General features: G+C 49.4%; 1 protein-coding gene across 2 annotated transcripts in view; it reads left to right on the top strand.

Moving 5' to 3' along the window:
• The window catches only part of SPOCK1 (SPARC/osteonectin, cwcv and kazal like domains proteoglycan 1), a 505,425-nt gene that overhangs the window by 213,169 nt on the left and 276,906 nt on the right, over positions 1-15,350 (top strand). The window contains exon 3 of one of the 2 annotated variants that reach the window (XM_005661679.2): positions 10,984-10,992. The exons of the other annotated variant lie outside the window; for it this stretch is intronic. Coding sequence (XP_005661736.1) covers positions 10,984-10,992 — 9 coding nt within the window. The remainder of the gene's footprint in view (positions 1-10,983; positions 10,993-15,350) is intronic. 2 annotated transcript variants of the gene reach the window in all.

Below are 15,350 nucleotides of genomic sequence, written 5' to 3'. Positions count from 1 at the left end.
TACCTATAATACCAATTCAGTCTTTGCTGAAAAGAGAGTTGCCAAGTGAGAGGGTTTTTGAGGCCATGAGGTGTGTGGAAAGTGCATGACCTTTGAAAAGCAGTGAGCGTAGGCTTGGCTCCTGCCTTGTGTTGTACTCAGATGCCTCAGCCAGGTGTATGAGCTCCAGCAGGTTTCCTGACGTCTCAGAACCTGATTCCCTTTGTCTTTAAAAATGGGACCACAAAAAGGATCACCCATATGGGGTGGAGAGTATTAAGACAAGTAGTCTGTTTAGAACAGGAGTGGACAAACTCTGTCCACCAGCCAAGTCCAGCTCAGGTCCCTAGTTTAGAGTTCCTGGGACAATTTTAAAGGGGGACAGGGAGAAAAATGTATGCTAGAGTCTGTATGTAACCCACAAAGCTAGAAAGATGTACTCTGGCCCTTCAAAGCAAAAGTCTGCCAACTCCTAATTGGCCAGGCTCAGCGTAGTGGCTCTCTGTGTGGTGTTTTCGCCTCTTCCACCTCTTAGGAATCTTTCCCCAGGGTTGTCTCCATCTGAGCATTTGGTACAAGAGGCTTTCATCGCCAAGGTCAACCACAAAGGCCAAGGAAAGGAAGAACTGTTGAAAGCAAACATCCAGAGCAGTTCTCTGTGTTAGGTCTTTTTCCCATCTTCAGGTATAAAACTCACTGAGGACCGTGTGTGCTTAAAGTTACCACAGGTGTGAGTAGCTTTGGATAATTTCTAATAAATAATCGTGTTTAAGCAGAGTGCCACTGGAACATTTTTCTGACAGTCTTTAAACTGGTTATTTATTTTCTTGGAGAAATATAACCCAAAATGGCTTGGTAATGAAGTGCCGCTGCTATTACAGGACCTGTTCACATTATGGTGAGAAAGATTTACACTCCCAGGTAGATTCCAGCAGTGAAAGATTTAAGAATAGCGTGGCAGAGAGGCGCTGTTCCTGAGCACAGAGGATCTGGGGAGCTGTGGTTGAGACGTGTTCATCATTTATTCAGCAGTTTCTTCAGTTCTGTCACTCAGGCCTAATTGTGTGGCCGAACGCGAGGACCGGCAGGAAGGCCAGCACTGACTCAAATCACATTTGCACCTGGTTTTTGGACAGGTGGGCCCCAGGTTTGTGAAGGTGTGTGTGCTTCCTCAAATGAGCAGCAAGAAGCCACCTGTGGCCTGTGAGGCTCTTGGCCGAGTCTGAGCTCAGCTGCTGGGGGAAGAGGCACATTAGTCTGGGGCGATTCTGGGGTCAGACTGCAGGCTCGTGCCATTAGCCTGCCCCTCTCACGTAGGATGGGAACTGGCTACCCCTGGAACTTGTTCAGTGCTCTGCATCTTATGGGCAAGGACCCTGTTTCACCCTCTGTCCTCAACTCAGACTCCATCCCAGCAACCACGCAGACGTCTAGTGTAATAGCTTGTTCTCCGTCCCCACCCCCGTCCCCCTCCTCCAGGGTGTCTCCTCGGATTTCAGTTTTTCGCTCCTCCCTTTCCACGCTCTGGCTTCACTCATGTCTTAGCCCTAGAGGCTCAGCTCTGCTGGGCTTTGTCAAGGGTGGGCCTTGCCTTTCAGAAGACTAAACTACGAGTTGTGAAAAGAATCATGATTTCTCCACGTACCAGCTCTGATTCAACTAGTAGCTGTTTGAGTCTTCGTAGGTTGATCAGGTCTGAGTCAAGTCCAGCAGAGTCCCTCCTTTGGGAGCTGATGGTCTAGAACTTGGTGGGTTACCCAGCCAACGTGGGGTGCTTGGCCGTCGTGATGCGTGACAAGAGCCCAGGGGTGTTTGGTTCAACAGAGCTGGAGTTGAATCCCTGCTAGCCTGCTTCCTCCTGTGTGACCTGGAGCAAGTTTCTTAACCTCTCTGAGCCGTAGTTGCCTCAGCTGTAAAACGTAGAGGATCCCTCCATCCTTATGAAGTCATGGTGATGACTGAGGAGGATATTGAACGTGCAGTGCTGAGTGCAGTGCTTGGCTGGCAGTATGTGTTTGATAGACAATCATTGCTTCCCGTTGTAGGTTGAACACAGGCTCATGCTGCTGTTTCTTGATCTTCCTTTAGAAAATAGCGGGGTCCCAGCACCTCCCCGGGACCTGGGTTCTTGCCCCACTGCCCACTGGGTCTCTAGGAGGGAATCTTCTCGATTGGCTACTCTGGCTTTCCTGGTCTCTGTGTCTTTTCCCTTTAAGACCACTTGCTGGCTCTCTTCATGCCCGGTCCACTGCCCACTGGTTGTTAATCCTCCTCACTTCTGTCTTTACCTGGACCCTGGCTGATAGGTAGGCTTTACATTGAGGGGCTAGACAAAGGCCCTCCCCTCAAATGCTCCTCATCGTTCTGCTGGCAGCCACCCTGGTAGGCGTTTGTCACCTGGAGATGGGATCACTTATTGAGTGTGCTTGGAGCTGTCCCCGTCCGCTTCACCACGCTCTGAAGGAAGGTCCGGGAGCAAGTTTCGATGAGCAAGAATAGGGATAAACCCACGAGGGAGGAAGACGCAGGAAGGGCAGAGTCTCCGATCACCTTGGTGCATTCAGAGCTGCCCGTGTATAGGGAGCTCTATCTGAGGAAAGGCAGCAGACAGAGCTGCTGGTGGTGCCCCTGATGGCAGGTGAAGAAGTGCCCCTTCTGTCCTTCCCCAGGGTGTTCCACCCTGTGCCCCTGCAGAGGCCCCATCTTGAGAGCATGCCTTCAGTTGGATTCTGAAGTGGCTTTTCTCTAAGTTATGCATTTATCCAGAGCATCGACTGTTGAAGGACCTAATACATCCCCAGTTAGTGCTTGGCACTCTCGAGAGTGGCTCCGGGCAAGTGCAAGAGGCTGAGATTTCACAGCCCCTCCTTGGTAAGGAGGTCGATTTAGTCCAACGTTGCCAGTTTCTCCTTTGGTGTGTAGCCTGGCACTCGGCCCGGCAGAGTTGAAAGCAGGCTATCATGGCATCTGAGGAGGCTCCGTCCCTACCTGGCAGGGGCTGGGAGGATTAGCCTAGGGAGTTTTTCTCACCCAAACTATTTTAGGAGCCCCCGAGCACGGAGGAGGGGACATCTAATGGACGATGTGGAATCCAGCAGCTCTCCCCCTCCCCGCCCCCCCCACCCCCCGCAAACACGTCCGTTTGTACCATCACCTCCTTCCTGCTGAGTCTGTTCCCACTGATAGCAGGAGTGCGGGTCCTATCAGGAGCTAATGTAGATGCTCGTGGTCAGGATGCGGGCAGATGCTTGGATGGGCCGCAGTGGCAGCCGACAGATAATGAGAAATCCATCACGCACACGCGCTCGGTTGCAGCTCTGGATCACACGCGTTAAGCTGTGAGTAATGTGATTACTTAAGTGGCATTTTATTTACACTTTTGCACGGAGTAGTGGCTGCTGCTTTTCCAAAGCAGCCATTACCCAGATTTGATTTCTTAAAAATCTCGGCAGAGTCAGGATGGCGGCATCACAAATACACTAATCCAGGGGAAGCTAGCAATCTGCTTTTAAAACTCTGTTATCAGCTTATGGCAGAGGCTGTACTGAGGTTCATTTAGAAAGTGCATTGGCCGTGTCTGGATATTTGGTGCTGGGCACTTTGCACATATGTCCCAAGTGCTTCTCACAGCAAACCTCGCTAGGATGGGCACCGTTGCCCTCATTCTACAGATGAAGAAACCAAAGCCGGCAAAGGCTGGAATGTTTGCTCAGAATCACTTAGGCAATGGCAGTGGAGACCTCAAGAGAAGTTACCAGTTATGAAGCTGCCATAGGCTTTTATGTTTTTTCATGTTTCAGAACCATTGATTTCAGCTCCAAGCTGGGTTAAGAGCTGAGTTTTGTGAAAAGAGAGGTGTGGGAAACAGACATACGAGGCTTTGATGGGCAACACCCTAATAACCCCTGCCGTGTCATTCCCACATCATTCCAGCAGGCAGTCCTGACAAGGTGTCTCTGGTTCTAGCTGTGATTTGTGTATCCTGCTGGTAAGTCAGAGGAGATATCTGAGCCTCGGACGCCTTATTAAATCGAGCCACAATTTGGGTTTGTCGCACGAGCTGTCCCCACCTTGTGAGTGAATGTATGATTTCTGCTCTGAACCTTGGGTCCCTCTCTGCCTGTTTCTGGCAGGGACTGTGGGCTGTGTGTGTGCTGTGTGAGGGCCACCCTGCTTATTCCAGACCTTTCATTCCTTCGCAGGGTGCCAGCACAAAAGGTAAATGCATGCTGACCCTATGTGCCAGCCCGGATAGATAGGCTAATTTTAAGTGTTTGTGATTCTGTTCAGCTGCCTGGAAAGTTCTCTAGTCATTGCTCTAGGTCATGGCCCAAGAGGTTCTTCCTTCTTCCTTCCCATGTCTAGGCCTGGTATAGTTCCCAGGCTGATATGTTGTCACACATGGATCTCAGCTGCAGATTTTAGTGCCGTGTGAATTCATGTAAAAATTTTACCTCTCTGGCGAAAGTTGCCCTCCCATAATGTTAGGGTAATGCTGTCTTCATTTTCCTCATCCCATAGAACTTTGAATGAATGAATGAATGGATAAATGGATGAATGAATAGACAACACACAGATACATGAAATAATCATATCATTTTTTTATTGCAAAATAATAAAGTAGAAGAAGGAGAACACTCATGTTCCCCCAGTCATTGAAGACTGGTGTTGCCATGTTGATTTTTCTCTAGTCCTTTTTGTATTGTTGCTTCCTTCTTATGATGGGTCGTGGGCACGCTTGAAGGATAGATACTTAGAAAGTATGACCATGCAACTGATTGAAAGATCTATTTTAAGGAGCAGGACCTAGCGCCATCTTCAGGCACGTTGGGGGCTATAGCCGTCCCTTTCTTCGTAGGCCTCTGAGGATGTGGGTTCTGGGCATGGGGTGGGTGGGGTTATGAGGTGCATGATGTACTCACCATTACATCTTGGGTCCTCTTAATAGCATCTTGGTTTCTCTCTTCCTATATTTTTATATGTGACCTTCTAGGAGTCCCCAGCTCTCACAAGAAGGTAATTTAGCTAAAGAATTTGCTCTTGGAAAGTTTTTTTTTTCCAGGAAATTCTCCCTCAGTTGCTCTGGGCATCATGTGAAAAAAACTCAGCTGGACTCTTTCTTTAATGTTTGTAAGTTATTTAATAGGAAAGGGATTTTAAAGATCTAGGACATAGCTACTGTTTGTTCATGTTAGGCTCTTAAAACTCAGAAGCCAAAATAAAAATCACAGAAAAAGCTGCTTATTGCTTTGCTCCTCCTTGGATTCTTCCAGTACATTCTGATCCTTGCTGGTCTAAAAATTGCTCCCACTTTTTTTGTTTGTTTTTGTTTTTGCTTTTGCTTTTTTCAGGGCTGCATCTGTGGCATATGGAAATTCCCAGGCTAGGGGTCGAATCAGAGCTGCAGCTGCCAGCCTACAGCACAGCCACAGCACAGCACCGGATCTGAGCTGAGTCTGTGACCTACACCACAGTTCACAGCAACACCAGATCCTTTAACCCACCAAACGAGGCCAGGGATCAAACCTGCATCCTCATGGATACTGGTTGTGTTTATTACCGCTGAGCCACAATGGGAGCTCTGCTTTTTTCTCTTTAAAAAGACCACCTGGCCAGGTCCTGTTATGTATCATCTACTGACATTTCTGGCTCCTCTCCCCCAGCCCAACTGCCGGCGGGTGAGGGCTGCATGTTCCTCGTGTCTGTTTCATGGCCCAGTGGCACACATGGAGCAAGTTGCACTCAGCCTCCCCACAGTCAGCCAGCCTGGCACGCTCCAGAAATGCCCACTACCCCCAGGTCAGCCCTCCCAGGGCTTCAGTGCCTAAGATCAGGTGTGGGTGCCCTGGGGGCCTGGGCACCAACATCCTGCAGCTTCAGCCTGGCTCCATCTCTGTGGGGTCCCCAGGCCCTCAATGAACACAGTTGGATTATGGAAATGCCCTGGAGGGCACGAGAGCAGCCAGGTGTCCATGGGACAGACCAGGGCCAGGGGCCCAGACTGCAGAGCCTGAATGGCTTTCAGGGGATGCATACACACAGGACAGGCTTCTGGTATCTTCCTTGGATGTTCTGTCTTGTCACGTGACATAAGTCCATTATCTCATGGTCATGGCTGTCAGGTAGGCAAGTTCCCAAGTGTGGACCCTGCCTGAGGTGCTGTGTGTGCTTTCTCCAAGCCCCCTGAGTCCGTTAGGCCTCTAGTTGGCACTGCTGGGCTCAGAGACTGCGTGAGCTCCACTCAGTTGCATAAATGCTTGTGGGGTAAGGGAAAATTAGCTGTCTCTGCAATCCAGCATTCATCTGGCCCAGCAGCCCTTGGGAGCATGGGTCCTGGGGGGTCATTAAGTCAGTGTAACAGCCCTCATTACAGCAGTGGCTGCACTTCAGACAGGGCACCCCCCTCTCTGTGGAGGCTTTGCCCGTGATCGCAGAGGGGAGCTGTGGCTTGGGAGCTTGGGTCTGTTTGGCAGGCTTGTCTCCTCCAGTGACCTCTTATCCTGAGGGAGACGTCATCTCAGAAGTTGTGGGTTTCAAACAAACCCTCTGAGCTTCTGACTGTGCCATCACTGCTTTGAAGTGGACAGAAGGCCTTGACCAGATTCCCTGGGGCTTCCGCGAGGAGCATCTGCTGTGTACATGGTCCAAGGACCAGTGCCTCAGGGAGGTGGCCAGGGACACAGTGAGGGGTTTTTATTGCTGTCTTTCCCCCAGATGTTCCTTTCAAGAGAATAGGGTGGACAGCAGGGCTGGGAGGGAGTGCAGCAGGCCTTACTGTGCAGCTAATGAAAGTTTCATGCAGAGTCTGTGGCTGTGGCTTCCCAGCGAGCTGGCCAGTGCTCAAGCTACCAGGTCGTCTCTGCAGAGCCTTGATGTTGGTGTTGGATGCTCCCCTTTGAAGGCGGGCCTAGAGAGAGTGGTGGCAGACAGGGGTGATGGCAGTACTCAGTCCAGAGCCCACCACGTGTCCTTGGGTGGGGGGGGCGCGCGCTCCTGAGCTTACTGTCAGCAGGACTGAAGGTGACAGGTGTGATTCTCAAGCCCAGGGCGCCCTCTGGGGTTGGGGGTGGGGGGATCACCTTGTCTGGGGATCCCGCCTGCTTCCCCAGAGCCGGGTTCTGGACAGGTGCACTTGCTGTCCATTCTCACAAAGACCCAGGAGGAAGGTGTTTGCATCCCCTTTGCACAGATGATGCACTTGCAGCTCTGATGCACTGAGGGTCAGAGCCGTGGGAGAGACCCTCTTGGGGGAGGTGGATGGGGTGCTCTGGTCTGCGTGCCCTTCTCCCATCCCTTGGTACCTCCTGTGAGCCTCGGGTTCCCTTCCAGATTTTCCCGTCTTCGCATAGCTCATGGCTCCTCCCTTCACAGGGTGGCAGTGCATGGAGTGATTAGAGCACATGATATTCAATCTCGGGCACCACAGAGTTCAAATCCTTCTGCTTCCTGCCAGCGGTGTGACCTTGTGTAGTAACCTGATCTCCCGAAGCTCCCTTTGTCCAGCTCTGTCATAGGGGTGCCCATCGTGCCTCCCTCAGATGGTCGTTACATGAATTCAGTGAGCTGAAACACAGTTGCCTTGGTGCCGTGGCTGGCACATTGTGAGCATTCCAAAAATGGTGGCTGCTTTTATTCCTCTATGATTAACATTCATGTGACTATTACTCTGCTCTTTTTCATTGGGTTTCAGCTTTTGCATTTGAACTTCAACTGGATGCGGGTCCCGAATCCTGCTTCAGGTTTCCGCCCGCTGTGTTGAGCCAAGTCCTGAAGTCGGTTTGTGCCTTGGGGTGACTCAGGGCATTAGCAGATGTGGGGCGAGGATGTCGGGCAGAGGTCACCTGTCCTCCTTGGTCGATCCCTTCAAGGTCCCCATGCTGGTGCCAGGTTTCAGTGACTGCCCTAGCTGAAGTCACTCTAAGCGAGTTGCCTGCTTTACTTTTCTTGGAAACCTTGAGGTCACAGAGCCTGCAGTACTGAGTCAAGGGGAATTAATGCGGGAGTTGCAGTCCAAGATAACCAGCATCAAAAAAGCCTCAGAGGCTGAATTGTTCCTTCTTCATGGAAGATGCTCACTGAGTACCTGTTGCAAAACAGGCACCATGCGCCCCTGACTGTGGGGACTGCTGGCTGTGTGGTGGAGTGGCAGGAGAGTGGCCGGAAACTGCAGAGAGGTTATGTCAGTGCTCTGTTGGGGGAGACACAGGGGGCTCTCAACCCCACAAGAGACATGTCTTCAGTGCGGAGGGCTCGGGCGTGGGGAGGGTGGCCCACAGGGAACATCGTATCATCTGAACTGGGCTGTTTTAGAACAGTAAATGTTCATCAGAGAAGAGCGAGGGAGGGGTTTTAGGCCTGGAAGAGGCAGCATGTGCAGAATTTCAGAGCTCGGAGTGAGCACGGCTGTTGTAGGACCAAGAAACCATTCATGAGAGGTGGAAGGAAGCACGTGAGTGGGGTGTGGCCTCCGGGGCACTAGAGGACACAGCAGGGGTGCTGCCTTGCAGGGTCCTGTAAGCTGATGGTGAGCCTGGCCTGGGAGCTGTGAGGAGCAACCTGAGTATTTGATACCTGGGAATGACGAGACCGGAAGGTCACCTTGGTGCAACATGGAGAACAGCCTGAGCAGGGTGGGGGGACCAGTCACCTGAGGAGAAGCTGGGGGGCTCCCCGGACTGAGGCAGAGGCTGTGTGGGTGTAGAGAAGTGGGAGGCGTGAGAGATGCAGGACTGGGAAGGAGGGGGCCTGGTCGTTGCCACAGTGACAGAGGGACCAGTCCAGCCTGAGACCTGAGTCCTTGCCTGGGCAGCAGGGCACACAGAGATACTGCTTGCCGAGCTGGGGAGGCCTCCAGGCCTGACGTGATGGTGACTTTAACTCTGGAAAGCTCTGGAAGCTGGGGGAACGGAGACCTCTGATGGGCCGCACCAGGTTTGCTGTTTGTGATAGGCCTCACTGACCAGGAGGTTGCCTCTCAATCACTGTGATTGAACCAGTGTGTAGCTTCCTTTAGCCAATGGGGGCTACCCATTAGAATCCTCTGAGGAGCTTCGAAGAGCCCCATTGCAGAGACCCTAACCCAGACCACCGCCTGGGTGGGACCAGGCATCAGTGCCTGGAAAGGTCCACAGTGACCCCAGTGGTCAGTCAATGGTGAGAACCACTGCTTCTTTCCTAGTCCCTGTGGTTGGCGTGTCCCACGCAGGATGGGTGGGGAGGAAAGGGCGCGGTGACAGTTCACACGTGAAGTTTCATACTCCAAAAGGCAGTATGATGTTGATGGAGGCCTAGGACTGGCCTTCTGAGAATGACGGTGGCGCCTAATTAATTTGGAGTCTGTGACACTCGGGCAAGACTGGGCTTTAGGCCAGTATGACTTACATTTTCTGTAGAGTAAAGGTTGACATGCTCCAAGGTGGCAAGGGCCTTACTTGGTACATTCATGAGGTGGCCCCTTTCAGGGTTCCTTCATCTGTTTGCTACATCGAAATCAAAGATCATGCCAAAATTTTACCTGTTCAGAGCAGGTCCAGTCCACTTAATAGGATGTAGTGAGCCATCATTGAAACTTGAATTTATTTAGAATTAAATGATGTGTAATCGCTAATAATGGTTCAAAACTCCTCACTGGTGGCACAGAACAGCTCTGTGGTGTAAGTTTTACCTTTTTTTAGTAGACAGGGTCACTAAATCTTAGAGAATGGGAGCCTGACCTTTAAACAGAGACATGCCTGCAGCGCACGTTTGCACATTTCATTGCATTTTTTTCTAAGCCATTCTTCATGCCTAAGACTCACACAATTGCTTGCATTTGAAATATTTTATAATTATTGTTCTCAAGTGCAATCGGTCCGCTTCATTTGGGCCTGTTCAATAAAATTCAAATGCACACGAAGTCACATTATTGAAATTTTAAACGTATTGTTTCTATAAAACCTGTTTTTCTTAATGTTCCTGGGACAGGGACACAAAAGTGTACATTTTTAATGTACGGAGTCATTCTGTGTGCCTGCTAATACCCCACTCACTTGGCTACATTGTTGTAAATCCTTGGGATCCATTCTCAAGTAGGTGCAGGGACCTCGTTTTGTGGATCAGGGAACCTGAGAAGGAGGGGATTGTGCAGGGCCACCTGGCTGGCAGGATTTGAACCCTCTCTGCTTCAGAGCCTGACTTCATCATACTGTCTCCTCTGCCTTGCTTCCATGGTCCTGCCTGCTTCTCTGCCATCTGGCCATTCAGAAGCCAGCTCCTGGCTAGCTCAGGGGTTCTGATAATTTTGCTCATGAGGTCCAGGGTGTGGGTGGTTTTGAGTCTGGGGGGACACCCTCTGTCTCAGTCAGAGTACACATGCAGCATCTTAGGTCTGTTTGTGTTCCCAGGAGAAAAAGCCAGATGAAGGGTATACTTTCTGGAAGGGATCTCAGCCTCAGTTTTTTTCTTTGAGAAAAGCCCCAGTCAGGGGTCACTTCTCCCAGCTCCAGCTTGGATGGACAGATAGGGACAGGTCCCGAGGAAGGAGGAGCTCCTTGTGGTGACTCTAACCCCTCAGTGACCTGGAGGGGCCATGACAGTCTTAGCCATTTTCCACCCCAAGACCCCAAGGTGTCGGGCCCCTTCAAGCTGTCGTGGAGCTGCAAGGCCAAAGACTTTGTGGGCACACATGTAGGAGGTCTGTTATGCTTGCTCTCTGAGGTCATCTCGGGATGTTCATCGAATTTCACCCTTTGGACCGATGTCATAGGAAGTTTGAAATTCTCTAAGATAATGATCATGAGTGTATATTTGGATTTAACCAAGGTTTTGCTAGCTGTTCCATAGTTCTTTCCCATAAAAAGAGAATGATGGTCGGTGACTTAAGGGAAAATATCTGCCTTTGACCTTTCTAATGTTATGATAATTTGAAATTGTGATGCAATTATCGAAACTGTTGACATTCCTTCCTGTTGTTTGATGTGATTCTTTTATTTTTTTTCCCCTCATTTATAATGCTTTCGTACTCAGGAAGTTGAGGTAGGTCTTTGACTTTTCAACTGTGTGTAGACATAGCATCACAATAGTTGCCAAATACAATGTAAATTTCACTCTAAATCCTAAATCTCAGTGGTAAATATTTGTTTTAGTTCAGTGAACCAGCACCACACACATTTATTTTTCATGGGTATATCCAGGGGATGCAATTTATCAAATGCATATAAACAGTCCATTTGCTGCTTTATCTTTTCTCATTAGTTACAGTACAAGTATGATTGTCAGTTATTATCTGTGTTTTACTGGTGGGTTATTTATTGAAAGAGCAGAGTGACTGACATTGTTATTTTCTAAATCATTTTGTCGGCGGCCTGCAGGACTTTATGCCAAACGTCAGACCAATTTATCAAAGAATCGCTCTATTCAGGAAGAAAGTGATTTAGAGTGTATAAGCATACACCCACCTGTCCTTATGCACACACCAGGAACCGTTATGGGCATTTCATAGGGATACAGAGATGTTAAAGCTGAAACATTTTACTTAAGTGATAGACAATTTGGCCAGGAGTTACTGTGTTACTGTTCAGTGATGCTCTGGGGGAATGTGCAGGTGAGTAAGGCCCATCCCTGCTTCCAAGTAGCCTGGGCCCAGATATATGGGTGTGGTATGTACACATGACAATGTATTAATGGTCCAGCTCCCAGACTCTGGTATACAGGGTTCTCATGAATGAGATCTATGGAGGAATCAGGGACTGGGGTTCAAGTCACTTCTCAGGCTGGGATGGTTGGTTGATAGCTTCATTCAGAAGGATTCTCGGAGTTCCCGTCGTGGCGCAGTGGTTAACGAATCCGACTAGGAACCATGAGGTTGCGGGTTCGGTCCCTGCCCTTGCTCAGTGGGTTAATGATCCGGCGTTGCCGTGAGCTGTGGTGTAGGTCGCAGACGCGGCTTGGATCCCTCGTTGCTGTGGCTCTGGCGTAGGCTGGTGGCTACAGCTCCGATTCGACCCCTAGCCTGGGAACCTCCATATGCCGCGGGAGCGGCCCTAGAAATAGCAAAAAAAAAAAAAAAAAAAAGGATTCTCACCTGGGCTCTTCACCAGGGATGGGCAGGACAGACCTGACAAAGACAGCACATTGCTGGCCCAGAGATGGAATGTTTTGTATTTCCCAATAGTGTGGTTCATAATGTGATATGTAGGGGTTTCCGTTGCACACAAATTAAGATTACAGGCAAATTTCACGTTATACAGCTGATGCACTTACACAACATCATCTGGACATCTCACATTTCCCATGACTTCTATTACCATTGTAATGACACCTTTCCCACCTTGCCGGCCAGCCCTCCTTCTTATTCTCCCCAGTCAAATAGTGTGAGAAATAACTCATTTGCACTGAATCCTTTTGAGGGCAGTTTGCCTGTCCCTTAATCGATCTCTTGGTAAAGATTTGGAGTTGCATACAGTGGGATTAACCTCCATCTAGGATCTATCAGTGGGACATTAGCCCCCTGGCCTTGCAGGGCAGTGCCTCTCCGTTTTGTATTTATTTGCAAGGGGTCTTCAGAGGACCCCAAAGAGGCTGCCTGCCCTCGCTTCACCTTATTTCCTTCTGTACGCCTCTCCAGTGCACACTCCTGGTCAAGACAAATGAGGCTCCCATTTATTTTCTAGGCTGGTAACTTGTATAATCTCAGGCAATCTTCAGATGAAACTGCAGTGTTGAAGCAGCTTAGCTAACATATGTATGAAGGAGAAGTGCCCTGTTCCATGAGTGCTGAGTGTCTTTGATCTGTAGTATCCAAAGCCTAAGGTGTGTAATAAAGTACGTTATCATCTTCATAAGTGCAGGTGAAGCAGCTGGATGTCAAAAGGGGTCCCCATTTGATTGTGCCACCCCATCTCTTCCCAGAGCTGCCTGACATACTTTGGAAGTGAAAGAAGCACCTCGGGAAAGGAAACCCCCAAGGGGAAGAGTTGAGCTAAATTACATCCGGCATTTGGGGCTGTGGGACAGGGGAAGAAAAATTCAGGTTCCCGCTCAAAATTGGCTCTAACATCCATGATGAAGAGGCTTCATCACAAAATTATAGCAGAAATGGTTTGGCACCATTTCATGGTAGGGAGACTTAAAACTTTTCTTGGAGGTTGCATTGTAGGGCAGAATGTTCTTTGGTATATATGTTTATATGTTCATATCTATTTTATTAACATGTACTGATAAATATATCCTTACTAATATCTATTATATATAACAATATACAGTATGGTATAAATGTATATATTTTAAACAAATTTCCCTTTCCATGAATGCATATCAAAATAGGATATCTCTAGGGAGTTGCCAGTGTGGCTTGGTGGTAATGAAGCTGACTGGTATCCATGAGGACGCAGGTTCGATCCCTGGCCTCGCTCAGTGGGTTAAGGCTCCGGCATTGCCGTGAGCTGTGGTGTAGGTTGCAGATGTGGGCTTGGATCCTGGATGGCTGTGGCTGTGGTATAGGCCAGCAGCTGCTGTTCTGATTCAACCCATAGCCTGGGAACTTCCATATGCCATGGGTGCAACCCTAAAAAAAAAAAAAAAAAAAAAAAAAAAAAAATATCTCTAAAGCAGTTGAGAACCCGGACTTAAATCCCTTTTCACCAGTCAGCTGGGTGCCAGTAGTTTCACAGGATCCCATATTATGTTAGTGGGATACTTATTTAGTGGGATGAATGTGATTTTATCTGTACTGATCACCTGTGGAGGATTGAAAACAATTATTGGGGTCTGATCATTTCCGTGATTCCTCCTCCACCTCCAGCATCACGGGCTTCTTCCTCCTTCTGGAAGTAATAGTTGGTCACTTTCTTACTGTGAGCTGTATGTTGACTTTCGAGGTTTATTTTCACTGTGACTTTATGGTCCCCTGGGATGTTTCTGTGACTTTTTTGGACCTAAGTCAATAGACTTAAATTTGAGGCTCTGTTTAAATCGATAGTTCCTTCCAGATTTTAACAGTCCCTGGAGAGTTGGGTAATTTTCATTTCCAAAATGGTGGAGTGAAATGGAATCAGCCCTTCCTCGTATGGTCAGGATGTAGGTGACTGTTCTCTGCCCGTCCCGCAGAGGCCTCACATAATTATCCCGAGCAGTGCAGCCCGTGACGTGGACATGTGCGTGAACACTGCCATCCTTCGGTCTGCGGCCAGCAGAACGTACAGCTAGGAGTTACTGGATTGTATCAGTGACTCTGGTTAGGTATGCAGCTTTCTCTTTAGGTGTATGTTTTACAGTTAACTGTTGCTGAGGTCCTTGAAACTCATTTTTAAAAGCTTCATCAGTTAAGAGGCTGACTCAAACAGATTCGCCTCTTCTGGCAAGTGGGATCCAGTACATCCACCATGCCTTCCACCAAAGTCTGAATTTCAACAGGCCACACCTTTATTGGGCCATCAGGAGATCAGAGGTGAGGGCTCTTCGAGTCCTGCCCTTCTCTGGTCTCTGGGCCAGGCTCTGGGCTCCCTGTAGCAGGAATGCACTTGGACCTGGAGCAGCACTGGGTGGTGTAGGGGCAGGTGCACAGCTTCCCATGGCGGGATTTGTAACTATGAGCAAACGGAGAGAACTGTCAACAGCAGAGGATATCCTGGCTCATCTTAGGATAATGTAGAATGTACGCTATATTGTAAACATATAGCTGGAAAAGAAGATAAAGGAATAGCTCGATTGGTGCCTCTGGGTCTTAGGCCCTGGAGAAACGACCAGCTGGCCGTCCTTTGCCCCTGATTGTACTGACGGTTAAGTGGGGCACCGGGATAAGGCGAAGGTCTAGAAGGGCATTCTTTTATCTTTGCTTTTTCCACACAGTTTGGAGGCTATCTCATCAGACATTCCCCCAGAGGCAGAGTGCGTTGATGGGCACAGCCCCAGCCGCTTGGACCGGCCTGTGTGCAGGCCCGTCATGATGATGGCTGGGACAGTGGGGAAAGCTGGTCCACGAGCTCTGGGCTCTCATCCTTGGAGATGGCTGTAGCAGTGCTGGCCAAGCAGACCCCCCCCCACCCACCCCAGTGCTCACTGACCATTCCCCAAGGGGGCTCTGGTGCTTGAGAGCATTCTCTAGGTGCTTATGATCCTGGCCCCTCTAAGGGGTTTTTCTCTCAGCTGTAGGCAGAGCAGTCACACCCAAGGTTTTCTCAGCGGCTGGTTCACTGGCTTCTGCTTTAGCCAGCTGCTTTCCTTGGGCAGAGCAAAAGCCATCCCTACCAGGAATCACTTTCCTTCTCCGCTTGGCCTTGCAGGGCAAGAGGCTGTTTGAAGGACTCATTTTGCATAATGAGCTTTGACTGAAGGTGTGTGTTCACATTTGGGCAGCAATTAAGCAGTATTATTACATGTGCAATGAGTTTTAA

The sequence above is a fragment of the Sus scrofa genome, chromosome 2 (genome assembly GCF_000003025.6).
Source record: "Sus scrofa isolate TJ Tabasco breed Duroc chromosome 2, Sscrofa11.1, whole genome shotgun sequence".
NCBI lineage: Eukaryota > Metazoa > Chordata > Mammalia > Artiodactyla > Suidae > Sus > Sus scrofa.
This window is presented reverse-complemented; position numbering and strand designations above follow the sequence as displayed.